Source organism: Nannizzia gypsea, genomic scaffold (genome assembly GCF_000150975.2).
Source record: "Nannizzia gypsea CBS 118893 supercont1.2 genomic scaffold, whole genome shotgun sequence".
NCBI classification, from domain to species: Eukaryota; Fungi; Ascomycota; class Eurotiomycetes; order Onygenales; family Arthrodermataceae; genus Nannizzia; species Nannizzia gypsea.
In genome coordinates, this window is record NW_003345200.1 from 3,452,131 (window position 1) to 3,465,253 (window position 13,123).

Sequence of the window (13,123 nt, forward strand, 5' to 3'; positions counted from 1 at the left end):
TTCGCTTGAACTTGGGTGTCAACCTCTCGCAACAATAAATATAGCGGCAAATTCAGACCTCTACCCCTTCTATCTACAAATAGCATCCAACTATCCACGTACAAAGCAAGAGGGCATTGCTCTTCACTGTTATGGCAGCAGTCATACTTCAGCACCATACGGTGCGACAGACACCTACACCTCCACCAATGGGAACGACAACTCTCAGTCTCACAGCGCCATCAACCCGCAGCCAAACTCCAATTCCTAATAAACACTTGCCCATTTGTCCCACTGGACCTGCCCCGGCCAGCTCCAAGCTCCCTGCTGCCTCTTATTCAACTTCCACCTCATCCTCAAGCAAACATTTCAGTGTCCAGCAGTCAACAGCCCTGTATCCCCCAGACAATAGATACCATCAGATATACAGCCATCCACCAGTATTCTCAATCAGCAGCAAGCAATTAGCCAATGCTCTTGAAGACCAAGCCACAAGGCCCCTTCCTGATCCGTCCAAATTGTTTCCTTGGCTTCATGGGTTACACCCCGACAACCAGATCCAGCTATCGTTTTTCGTATCTCGTCGTAGGACTCTACGGCGAATACCAAAATGCCTTAGGTCCATTACTGTGGTGAAAGTTGGCGGTGACTTGACAAAGGCTAAGATCAAAGGTGCTGTTTCTCCTGACGAAATCCTGGCTGGATCCAGTTTTATCGACGCGGACCCCCCTGAAGGCTTTTCCGTGAGAAATTTCCACATACAGACTGCAAAACTTGCTGCTATATCAGACATCATTGTATACGGAGATGATGACGTGAGTGAAGAAAGCATCTTGGCTGTTGCAGTTGATATCTCTACTGCGCAGGAAGAATGGATGAGGAGGTATGATCCCGGTCAAGAGACAAGGCTGTTTAACACATTTGTAGTATCCAGTAAGTTCTCTCTCACCGCCATGTAGTTTGTTCAATGATAGCTAACTGAAAAACAGATTCGTTTCAAGACATAGAGGTCCAGTACCCGGATATAGTAGCCATAAACCAAAATGGTACCTTGACCGGCCAAGTTATGGACTTTTGTAAGCCATGTCTTCTAAACATGACGATTTTCCTTATGTTGCTAACTTGCACATAGTCCTTTGGGAGCGACTAGAAATGTACAGTATGTCCCAGGCAACTGAGATGACGAAGAATGTCTGGCTGGGCCCTTCCCCCGATCTGAGTTACGACATGGGTGGACCACCTATCAGTCATTACGACATTTTTATCGAAACACACGATGGTGCAAGTATACCCGATACGAGGTACTTAGCGAAGATATCATCACAACTCCATAAAGGCCCGCATCACATTGAATTTCCATCATCTGGTAGCATTATGGCATCTTCATGGAGCCAGCTTGAAGTTTATGACTTTATTGCTACTTGCAGATGGATATATCAACTTGCTAATCCTCGCAAGAGAACGTCTCTGTCTGATAATAAAGACGGTGATATACCGATAAGATTAATGACTACGAAGCCTTGCAAGATTTTCATACATTGTGGTGATGGATATACTGAAAGCTCGCTCCTTGCCCTGGCATACTTCATGTATGCTGAAGGTGCCCCTGTCCATGAAGCCTGGCTAAGGCTACATTGTGAGAAAAAGAGGAATTTTTTCGCCTACCCATCTGATGTCGCATTCCTCTTAGGAATACAACAAAAATTACTAAGTGAGAGCCCGAATCCAAGGGCTCGGCAATTAACACATCGGCCTAGTCCAAACTGGATGACAAAAATGGATGGCTCTTTGCCCAGCCGAATCTTACCTTACATGTACCTTGGGAATTTAGCTCACGCCACCAACCCAGAGTTGCTTTGGTCCTTGGGGATTCGCAGAATACTAAGCGTCGGGGAACCCGTGTCCTGGATGGCTGAAGATGTTGAAAAATGGGGAGCAGAAAATTTGCTCTATATCAATGAAGTACAGGATAACGGCATCGATCCTTTGACTCAGGAGCTGGAGAGATGTCTAGCATTTATTGGTATGCTCTCTATCCATCTACTTGGTCCATACATATTAAAAAATCTAAAGCAACACTAATTTTCCGACATCAGATGCGGGTAAATTTGAAGGGACGGCAACACTGGTGCATTGCCGTGTTGGCGTCTCAAGGTCTTGCCACTATATGTATCGCAGAGGTCATGAAGTCCATGAATTTATCATTTCCGAGAGCCTAGTAAGCCTCCCGCAATACCCGGAAGAGTTAAAGATATAGCTAACATATTTACTTTCCCAGTTGCTTTGTCCGAGCAAGAAGACTGAATGTTATTATCCAACCACATCTTCGATTTGTGTAAGTTTAGTCCAGTTCCATCTGATACCGTGGCCATATTCTCCGCTTATCAGGTTTGCTTTCTTTCCTTCTCTTCATACACTAACCTTCAATCCCTTAGGTATGAGCTTCTGAAGTGGGATGAGATCCTTCAGCAGAGAAGAAATAACTCCTTCAAACGAGATCTAGAATGGCCTACCGTGTGTCGTGAAATCGCTCTTTTGAACAAACCATACTCACGACAATAAGGGTAACGCTATAATAGCTCGGCTATGAAGAACTACCATTTTTCTCTTGCCTTTACAATTTCGACCCTTTATTGGCTTTACCAGCCTCTTTCTACTGTACTTCACACCATCAGCGGCTCCTATCTACCGATTCAGCTGACCTTGCTCCTCCGAACCCTTTTTTAACTTCCTTTTTTCTCTTCATTAACCCCGAGGGCAACGTCAGCAATTCGTATTGTCTACGACATATTCATTATCTTTCCCCTCCTCTCTAACTTTACTTAACGTCTCTTACGATTCTAATGATTTATGGTGTACGGAAACAATATTAACGGCACGAGACCTTTCAGCTCTTTTTTTTTTCAATTGATCTCCTTTTTTATTTCTGTTTCCTGAGTGTGAGCGTACCTCTGTCCTGGTCTTCAATTTGCCTTTTTGTACAAGCTTCAAATTATTAGTTGCCAATACATACTAAATCTTCACTTATTTGACCGACTCAAACAAATGGCTAAGTAACTAATCTATAACTATAGCGTAGTTAAATCTCTAGACTGATTGTTTCGAGAGCAGCGAAGGCCATAGATAGGTCCCCATAATTACCCTCCGCACGCCTTAGTTGATTCTGTAACTATTCAGAGCTCCCGATAACTGTCTCTCTTAAATATATTAATCGCTGACTGTTGAAAGTCGCGGCAGAATACGAGCTAACTAACTACCATAGCATTTGTTCAACTAGAACACAAACCGGTTCTAATTATAGCGATATATTTTTTATTGCTTGCCGTTGGAATACTGACTTACATCAAGTTAGACAGTTCTCGGAACGTTGGCCCTTCTGCCTAACATTACACGAAGCTGCTTTCTCCCTTAACTACCTAAGTTACACAAGTCTTCCCTAACTACCTTGCTGGCAACCTTGCAACATGACACGCGAGTGCTGGTATACCCTAACTGATATCTGTCGCATACTCTGCCTACCGCTGCTTATCCCTGCCTACTTCATCTATACCTCAAATGCATTTAGGGAGTACCAACAGGCCAGGACGCTCAAAAATTATCACAAAACGGATGTGTTGCCTCTGCCAGCCCGTCGACAACGGGCTCTTTCGATTCATGATACCCTTGAAAAACGACAGCAGCAGGAAACCTGGGAGAAACATGCAAAAGAGAAGGGACCCGAGCGGGTGGTGCATGATCAAAAACAGTCTCCATTGTTCCAACTTCCAACCGAGTTGAGATTTATGATTTATGAATGCGTTTTAGGAAGCCAGAAGATTCATATAGTGCATACCACCAGCCGCCAGCTGGCTGGAATAAACTCGACTGAATCATCAGAGGTGGTTGATGGCGATGAGGCCATCTGCAACTGTGTATCTGAGAACGTTGTGCACGCGAATAAAAAGACAGGCTGCACTTTTGCTGAGGATATTCTAGCCCCGGTAACATGCAAGCGTCCGGGTATTGGTATTCTCTCATTAATCCAATCATGCCGACAGATGTAAGAAGACTCCTTTGGCCCTCCGTCCGGCCCACCGTGAGAAAATACGCTGATAACCGCTGCAGTTACACCGAGGCCATAGAGGTGCTATATGCAAGGAGGACATTCAGTTTCGAACAGCCATATACATTCCTTGCTTTTGCCCACTCGATTCTACCACAGCGTTTGAATACTATACCGGGCATCGAGATAGCTCCTTGGGATTGGAGTGTTTTCTACAATGATGGCCGTTCACAGTTTTATCGGAAAGCCCGGCGATTTTGGCCACGAAGCAGAGGATGTAAGGAGCCTCTGCCGAACACATGGGAAATTTCCTGCCATGTTATCGCCCATGAAATGGAAAACTTAAAGGAGTTTCGGCTTAGGGTATACAGCCAAAAGATTCGCTGTCGTAGGCGAATATCATATTCTAGCCCGCATTCTAATTCGCAGGCAGCAACGGAAGTTATCTGTCGTCCATTGTATAAAATTGAAAAGCTGAAGAGGTTTGACATTGAGCTATGCTGGCCTATAAAATGGGAAATGCCGGAGAGTGCTCCCTTTAAGATAATAGCCCCTAGTTGGGGGAATCGTTATACAGATTATTAGACATGGGAAAGGAATAATGAAAAGCCAATTCATTTTGGGTTGAAATTCAGTATGCCCATTAGCGTGTATTTATATATCAATACTACCTAAGATAAATTAAACCAAGGGTATATTGTCAAGGTTTAGTATGGAATGCATGGTATGAATAAGAGACGGAAAAATATTACAAGGTAGATAGAAGCCGTGATGCGGATTATATAGTGGCTCAAAGGACTGGAAAGCCTACATGGAGGTACGAGAGTCCATCAGGGCCAATGCATGATGAAAACAACCGAATTTGGTAGAGAATAAGGATAAATCAGAGAAATGCGAAGGGTATAGTTGATGAGTGTTCATAATTCATTTTGAGATCATATCGCCCATCAGAAGGGGGATATGCAAGGCCGTAAATGAGATGAGATAATATCGGTAGTGACGGTATGATAGAGATGGGTAACAGAAAGTGGGGCATCTTTCTGGTTAAAAGGGTAATAGATGAGATTGGGAATTTGGAATAGAATATATGAGGCTGTTCTGGGGAATAGAGGAAGCTAGCAGCGTTCAAAGACTCGGTAGAGTCCTTTCAAGTCCGCTACTTCAATCACGCCTCGAACAAGATCGTTTGTGGCAACTAATCGTGAGCGAATAGCAGGGAATAATGTATGTTCAAGCATCCAGGACAACTGCTCTCGTCGACGGGTGATTGATTCGTCTTCTAATTCTGCTTCATCGTGGCTGGATGACTGGTCCGCCTGCGGGCTGTCTGTGGACGCGATGCCATTGTCTCTTGAGACATCAGACACGATAGAGTGTGGGCTACTTTCCCTGCCACCAGAGGCAGGCTGTCTCCCACAGCCATCTCGTGGGGTATTCGAAAAATGTGAAGCGGGGAGTTGTTCGGGGGTGTAGAATGCTGCGAGTTCTGTCAAGAATGTACGGAAGCAGGCTTCTTCGCCGCTCCAGTCCACATACGGGCCTAAACGGAGAAGGAATCGGGGTAGTTTTGTAAGAGATGGCATGTACCCTTTCAATAATAAGGGTATGGACAACAAACATCCATCTTCAGATATAGAAAGAGAGAAATACTCTTTTAGCATCTCCCTTCGGTCAATTAGATGCTTAGCCACAGTGGCGGCAGCGGCAGTAAAGTCTACAACAATGCCTTCGTCCATCCCACGGCTGGCATCTGATGTTACCGATGCTGTATCTCCATCGGGCGAATGATTATTGCGGTAGTACTCGTCACGCTCTGCCTCAACGGCTAGGGAAAGAAGATCAACGAGCTTTGGAGATGACTCGAGGTTGATGGATCCAAAGTTCCCAAAGTTTGTGAGTCCGAGCTGGTAGAAGAATTCGTTGCATGCCATTCCATAATCCACCAGATAGAGTTTGACGCCTGACTGTATGGCTGCAACTCGACGTCGCTCGTCTACTAGGCCGACGTAGGTACTTGAAGAAAATACTTCGGTGAGGCTATTGTGCATGGAGGAACGAACAGCTGTACGCAAGTTTTTTACAGAAGTAAGGCGGATATTCACAGCTTCCCTATTGACCTTCTGATAAGCAAGGCCTTGATGTCCGTTCTGTTTTTCTCCAGAGCCCGCTTCCGAACTTGCAGGGGGGAGCATCGACGTTATCTTCCGCAATTTCGCATCCGTCCGCACAAGATTATTTTCATAGGGTCGTTTCGTTCCAGCGACCGTTCGAAGAGCTAACCTTTCACCCTCTCCGCCCAAAGAAGCGTCTCTGGCGGATGGTGATGGCTCTGGAGGGCGTATTCCAGGAAGGAGTGTTTGTGTCATAAAGGTACGGCTTGAGTCAACCGCAGCAAGCTTGGTCCTAATGGCACTGCATATAGATTCGATGATCTCATCTTCGTTTAAAAAGTTGACTTCTCGCTTTGTGGGATGAACGTTGACGTCAAGGCGTTGGGGTTCAATTTCAAGATCAAGGTAGACAAATGGATGGCCACCCTTTGGAAGGAAAGTCGAATAAGTCTGTTCCACGGCTCGCTTGATGGCGGTTGACTCGACGGAACGGTGGTTGATGAATATCAGAAGGGTCGTCTTTTTGGCATGGTAGTTGGCGTTGGTCACCCAGGCCGAAGTACGACACCCCCACCGCTTGTCGTCCACTTCAAGAGAGACCAGCTCGTTGGCCACAGCACCACCATGAAGCTGCCTTATCCGGTCGACTATCGATGAGTTTATCGAGGTTGACAGGCTGACGCCGGCTTCTCCATGCTTCTTGCAGGAGAATGCAGTTCCGCTGCAATGTACCGCATAGCGCCCCACGATGTCCAGGATCTTTGCATATTCTTCGCTTGCCGATCGGAACGCACGACGCCTGGTAGGAACATTATAGAACAAATCTTCTACCTGAGAACCCCAGTAAATATGATATTCATATAAAATAAATCATTATGGTTAGGTGCTTGGTTACTAACTGTGATCTGGGTGCCTTTGCGTCCGGCGATAGGCTTGGGCGAAGCACTCTGTCCCGGCTTTGCTGGTACGAGCTTTCCGTCACTGTAATGAGCCCTCCAGGCACAACTCGACCCAGCCGTCTTTGTTGTCACCGTCAAATGGGCCACATGGCTGATGCTGGCCAGGGCTTCGCCGCGGAACCCGTACGTAGCGATGGAGGAGAGGTCCTCGAAGGCCTGTAGCTTTGATGTAGTAAACCTCTCACACAGAATTGGAAGATCATCGTTCTGGAAATGCAAGTCGGTCAGTTTGACACATAAAGACGGCATCGAAGATCCCAAATACTAACGTCGATTCCATGGCCATTATCGGTGATCTGGAGGAGCTTGAGCCCTCCCTCTCTGACCAGAATCTCCACGGAGGTTGAGCCAGCATCCACTGAGTTCTCAATCAGCTCCTTCAATGCGTGCATAGGAGCCACGATGATCTCCCCGGCAGCGATCTTGTTGATAACATCCGGATCTAACGCCTTCAGACAGCGTCAGCATCAGCACCAGCTCTCTCTCTCTCTCTCTCTCTCTCGTCCCTCTCTCTGAATGCATCACGTGACTCACCTGGATCTTCCTGGGCCGAGCAGCGCCAGCAGCAGAGGACGAGCTGGCGTTTGCTGCCTCCGCGTCTGCGTCTGCGTCTGGCGCCGGCCGCTTGAGGCCCCGCGGCCCTTGAAACGTCGAGTCGAGGTCCATCCTGTCGCCGTCCATCATCTGTGCCTGTCGGGGCGACTCGCTCTTGTCCCCCCAAAGCAGAAGTTGGCGCGACGGGCGCTGGCGGTATATATGAAGTTGGACGAGGAGGGCCCGTCAGCCTGGCTAGGGGCGGGCGGGAGGTTGGGCTGGGCTGGCCGAGGTCTAGGCTTGCACCACGTTCCCCATCGCAGGCGTAAGCAGCAGCAGCACCGAGCGGCAAGAGGCGAGAACGGAGCGAAAGGGGGAGAACAAAAGAAAAGAACAAGAGGCAGATCGAGGGGCACGGCCTGGATCCCTCGCTCCCGTTGACGCTGTGTGATGTGCAGGAGGCAGGGCCAAAAGCAAAGACTAACCGAGACTCGATGAGAACCTGTCACTTTTTCTATTCTACTTGTTTCTTTCTTTCTTTCTTATCTTCGTCTTCTTCGTCTTCTTTTATTTTTATTTTTTATTTTTTCTTATTTTTCTTATTTTTTTTGCTTTTCTGGGGCAAGAAAAGAGTATGCTCACGTGATAGTGGATCCCGTGCATGAGGATTACATAAGAAGGCCTGGAACCATCACGTGGTTTGACAGCCAAGAGCGGAAAAAGGAGACGTCGAGGAAGAAAGAAAGAGAGAGAGATACATAGAGAGATACATGGCGATAACGAGAAGGAAGACACGAGACAAGGGACGAAGGACGAGGGCGAAGGCGAAAGACGGGACGGGACGTGGAGGGGACAGCGTGTCCGGGCAGGGGCTGGGCCAGACCAGCTCGAGCAACGGCCATGCCTCCTCGGAGCCCGTATTTCTTTTCGAAGGATAGCGATGGTTACAGAGTCGCTGCGGCCAACAGCCACACTGCAACTGTGAAACCGATGGTCCGAGTATCCCGGCGGTAAGAGCGGACCGCGATGCAGGAAAAATAAGTAGCAGGGACGGTTCTTGATCGACGTTGGGAATCTGCTGAAGACGAGGAGTGCCGCGAGCCAGGCCTGTTGCCAACAAGGCTCATGCAGCGCTGGAAATGCCCTCATGCCTGCAACAAAATGATATGCTATGGCATGCAACGTCTGTCTGGTTCGGCACTGGATTCCTTGAAAATATTGCATGTCTCCCCCCCTCTTCTGGATCGAACCAGCTTGGGACTCCGGGTCGCCCTATGTGCTGGCCAGGATGCCAGGGATGCTGCCTCTCCGCTCTGCCGATCGAACACGAAACCCTCTACCAGCCTTGTTCGGGCTTGTTCCTTCTCCGAATTTCTCTCATCGTGTTGCTATATTGCCGGGATGAACACCTGGTAACAAAGAAAAATCACAGCAAAATCGATGTAAGTACTTAATTAATACTGGGTATCCGCTGGGCCAGGGGGATCGATCCAGGCTTTTCTTATCGGGGTATAATGGTTATGCTTTCCAGGATCTGGTTCCAGATCTACAAACATGTTCAAGGTCAAATTATAAGAATATACTCCGTTCCCGGATGGGAGATGGATATACGGGGTATGCTCTTGGACCTCAATTTTTTATGCCTCCAATTTAAACATGCCCTTTGGCCGCGATCCACCCTTATCCAGCCGCCGATGGGGTCGTCTAAGCCGCGTAAAACCCGTCCCCGGAAGAATAAAACAGCTTCTCTTGTGTCAACTTCAAATATCCTCACGCAAGGACGGCAGGTGGTGCAGGGCTAGACCTTGACTTGGTTCCTACAACAATGCGACTCTCGGCCGCAAACTCAGGGGCCACAAATGAGTGTCTTTTCAGCTCTGGGCCGCACCAATCGCCTCGAGCACACTATCTCATGATCACTAACAGTTAAGGCTCTCTATCTCTCTCGGCTGCAGAATTATTTTAATGTTAAGATCCGTTTCTTGCATGCATAACAGCGGAAGAGATTTTAAATCCAGCCAGGCTCCATACTTTTGAAGGTTGGCACAACTCCTTGTTCCAGACACAGATATGCAGCATCTTCTGCCTGGCATCACGCATGCATGCTCAAGCTATCCCATTCGGCCACGTCTCAGGAAAAACCTCGTGCGTTGAATTTCATTATCAAAATGTCGGCTTCTCGGCTAGAATATCAGCAGGGTCAAGGACTTCTACAATATTCATACTGCCGAAGACAGGTTTTGCTCTTTAGCCAACTACCACCCATGGAGTACTCCGTAACTTGGCAATAATTAATCTCACAGCTGTCAGCTCCTCCAGATCATGATCATCCGTTGCTGGCGATGAACCTCTCATGTCCTATTCGCCCCCCAAGGATCTTCTTTACAGGTACTAGCACATCAGGAAGAAGGTCGATCGCATGGAGCAAATCTTGCATCTTGACCTGGGAAAAAACATTGCTTTCCCTGGGCTGTCGATGTTAGTGATCAGCCAGTTAAGCTGATTGTCGCTGTGCCACCGGCTTTGAGTGCTCCGCAATAGCAGTGTGATGTGAAGATCACCGTTAAATAGCCTTGACTATAACTCTGTACATCTAGACTTTGAGGTTGGACAGTCTATATGAGTCTCTGTGCCATCTCCCATCGCTCACAGCAGTAGTACTCCTGTGCTTAGGCTGGCTGGCTGGCTTCTTTCTTGCTTCAAGCTGGCTTAGGTAGCGAACTACTCGTGCATGAAGAACCATGGGGCCGTGGAGCAATCACGTGGGCGGGCCAGCCGCAGCCGCGAGAAGGACGCCTAAGCCAGCTCAGGAGACAAACCATCCGACCAAGAGCTGATTCCAGCAGCTTAAGCCCTTTTCAAGGCATAGCTATCTATTCAAGAGTTTTTGGAGGCTGGAAGTCCCTTCTCATTCTCAGAGGGCCATACGAGCAGCCTTGCTTATATGTGCACCTCATCTCAGTTGCGGAGAACCATGATATACTGTCTCTCGTCGAACTGGGGCTGATTCATGCTAAGCGCATACGCTCCATCTGGGGTATTATAATTTCATTATTATATACCTTCTGTTCTATGAGCTGTGCGTTTCTTCCCCTGCTACAAGTCGGTTTCCTAGCAATGGCCCTCTAACACCAACACAGACACTACAGCGCGACCCCGATTTGCTGGTTACTTAGACCGAAACGATGTCTTCGTCGAAACACTTATTTCTCAGCGACGAGGAGCTTGGAAAGAAATATGACGACCGCAATCGTCGCGATTCTATATACGGGATATCAGCTGCAGGTCTCTGGAGGCGCATCCCACGACGAAGGCGCATTGCCTTGGCTATAGTTGTCACCCTCGTCGTTTTCATATTATGCAGACACATGCCAACTCGGGCGGGAGACGTTAGTCAAAGATCGCAGTTATGGGATGATCCATGGCTGCGCCCATCCCGTGATACCAATATTGGGCCGGGGCTAGCTGAAATAGACAACACACCCGATGAGAATGGTGTTAAATATTATCGGGGGCCTATCGAGTTCGAGTCGCTGTTTCAATCGCTATACTCAACTCGCAGCTTGAGAGATGATGCAGATCAGGAAACTGTTATCTTTGCAACCGGGCAGTTGAAGTCACTGGGTGATATGCTTCCTGTCGCATGCAACATGGCTGCGAGGAAACTGAATACAGTCCATCTAGCAATCATGGGACGAGAGAAAATATCTATTGCTGATATCCAGAGAGCCAATGGGTTTCGGGAAGATGATTGCCCTGTAATATGGCATGGTATGCAAGCTTCACACCTCCACTCAGTATAGTCATACCATTTATTCTAATTATATGAGTGTAGATGCACGACCAATCCATGCATCTTCGTCTAGCCCCTGGCGCCTGGAGTTAAGCGTCAAAGCTGCTGTGGTTCATATGTATAGAATCCTAGCTCCTCGAGCTTTCATAACCCGTGATATCGAATTTGAAGAAGCGTTTTTCATCGACGCAATTGAGCTTCGAACCTTTCAACTGGGTATAACGCATATTAGCTTACCCAGCTCACTCTCTAATTTTAAATGGATTGCGGATTTGGATGCTTTTTCTCTTGAAAGTATGATAACCCTTCAAACATTCCTAGGCTTTACAATTTGATAGCAATACTAATGTCATGTAGCTTGGAATGATGTACAAACAGAAATTCTTATTAATGTCCATCCTAACTCTTCGGGGGGCCTTCGGAAGCTGCTTAGGTCTCTCCAAGAGGCAGACTACTTCGGGCCGACACCGGGGCTAACAATCGAACTGCCAGTTGATGCTGACCCAACATTACTCTATTTTCTCAGTAACTTCCGCTGGCCACCCAAGACACCTCACCGTCAGTTTACTTTGCGTCGAAGAATCTCGCCCTCTATCTTAACGTCACAAGAGGCTGCAGTCAGAACAATCGATTCGTTTTACCCGAAGAACCCCAACCTTTCCCATGTTTTGGTAATTTCTCAGGACACAGAATTGGCGCCGTCCTTCTTCCATTTCCTCAAGTATTCTCTATTGAAGTATAAATACGGCGATAGCGAAGACTTGCCGGGTCACCTGCTTGGAATTTCCTTGGAGCTACCCTCCTCTCGTCCAACTGACGGGAAACCGTTCTCTGCACCCATGAGTGTATTAAGTTCCAATCCTTCGAAGGAACAGCCAGCCACGATTCCAACATTACTATGGCAGATGCCTACCAATAATGCTGTTCTGTATTTCGGAGATATGTGGACGGAATTTCAGTCATTCCTATCCCACCGCCTTTCTCCATCGATACAAATGAAAGGGAAAGACGTCAAAAAAGTTATCACTAAGTCATACCCTTCATGGATGGATTACATGCTTGAATTTATGCGCACTCGTGATTACTACCTTGCATACCCTGCATTTGCTGCCCAAGACGACCTTGCCATAGCCACAGTCCACAACGAACTATACCAACCTCCGGAGGAGTACGACAATCCAAACCAAAGACAAGTACAGTCGAAATTTGAAGAAAAGGATCTCGCCCACTCTTCTTCAACCTTGTCTACATTATTAGATGTATACCCAGGAATGTTACCAGATGTTCGCGAGTTGCCAGTATTGCCTTACACCGGGGAACTGACAGATGATGAATCCACGAATGGACGAGAGTCATTTCTACAAACGTTTCGAAAAGAAATTGGTGGCTGTGCCAGCAATGACGAGAAGCCGGAGAGCGTTCCGCTCAAAGCCGATGATCTTTTCTGCATTGGAGAGGAATCAATATCTAAAGGAGATGTTGAGGTTTCTGTTTAGTAGTTAATTTACCCGATGATGCCCAAATATTGTATATTACTTCTTATTTACTAACAATATAATGTCCCCTGATAGTGTATATTGGCTACCTCGTAAATCTAGGTTACGTAATCATCATCAAGCTTCCAGATCCGAAAGCAAACCAAAACGAGCTTCGGAGAACTAGCAGAGCGCTTTGAACATACAACGCAGAACAACCTACCTCACCC

At 47.3% G+C, this 13,123-nt stretch overlaps 5 protein-coding genes across 5 annotated transcripts; 4 read left to right on the top strand and 1 right to left on the bottom strand.

The window, feature by feature from the left end:
• Positions 1–131: 131 nt before the first annotated feature.
• Positions 132–2,541, top strand: MGYG_03323 (pps1 dual specificity phosphatase; the record flags this gene model as incomplete). The annotated part of the gene is made up of 6 exons (XM_003175755.1): positions 132–912; positions 969–1,055; positions 1,112–2,002; positions 2,053–2,197; positions 2,258–2,314; positions 2,415–2,541. The coding sequence occupies 6 exons, from the start codon at positions 132–134 to the stop codon at positions 2,539–2,541; spliced, it is 2,088 nt and encodes a 695-aa protein (XP_003175803.1).
• A 902-nt stretch (positions 2,542–3,443) lies between these two features.
• On the top strand, positions 3,444–4,606 carry MGYG_03324 (hypothetical protein; the record flags this gene model as incomplete). The annotated part of the gene is made up of 3 exons (XM_003175756.1): positions 3,444–4,018; positions 4,084–4,384; positions 4,451–4,606. 3 exons carry the CDS (start codon positions 3,444–3,446, stop codon positions 4,604–4,606), a joined length of 1,032 nt encoding a protein of 343 aa, XP_003175804.1.
• Positions 4,607–5,136: 530 nt separating this feature from the next.
• Positions 5,137–7,757, bottom strand: MGYG_03325 (DNA mismatch repair protein mutL; the record flags this gene model as incomplete). The annotated part of the gene is made up of 4 exons (XM_003175757.1): positions 5,137–6,963; positions 7,032–7,298; positions 7,361–7,540; positions 7,626–7,757. The coding sequence occupies 4 exons, from the start codon at positions 7,755–7,757 to the stop codon at positions 5,137–5,139; spliced, it is 2,406 nt and encodes an 801-aa protein (XP_003175805.1).
• A 768-nt stretch (positions 7,758–8,525) lies between these two features.
• MGYG_03326 (hypothetical protein) lies at positions 8,526–9,434 on the top strand (the record flags this gene model as incomplete). The annotated part of the gene is made up of 4 exons (XM_003175758.1): positions 8,526–8,635; positions 8,731–9,067; positions 9,157–9,239; positions 9,422–9,434. 4 exons carry the CDS (start codon positions 8,526–8,528, stop codon positions 9,432–9,434), a joined length of 543 nt encoding a protein of 180 aa, XP_003175806.1.
• A 1,376-nt stretch (positions 9,435–10,810) lies between these two features.
• MGYG_03327 (hypothetical protein) lies at positions 10,811–12,914 on the top strand (the record flags this gene model as incomplete). Its single annotated transcript, XM_003175759.1, has 3 exons — positions 10,811–11,396; positions 11,461–11,712; positions 11,776–12,914. 3 exons carry the CDS (start codon positions 10,811–10,813, stop codon positions 12,912–12,914), a joined length of 1,977 nt encoding a protein of 658 aa, XP_003175807.1.
• Positions 12,915–13,123: the final 209 nt, after the last annotated feature.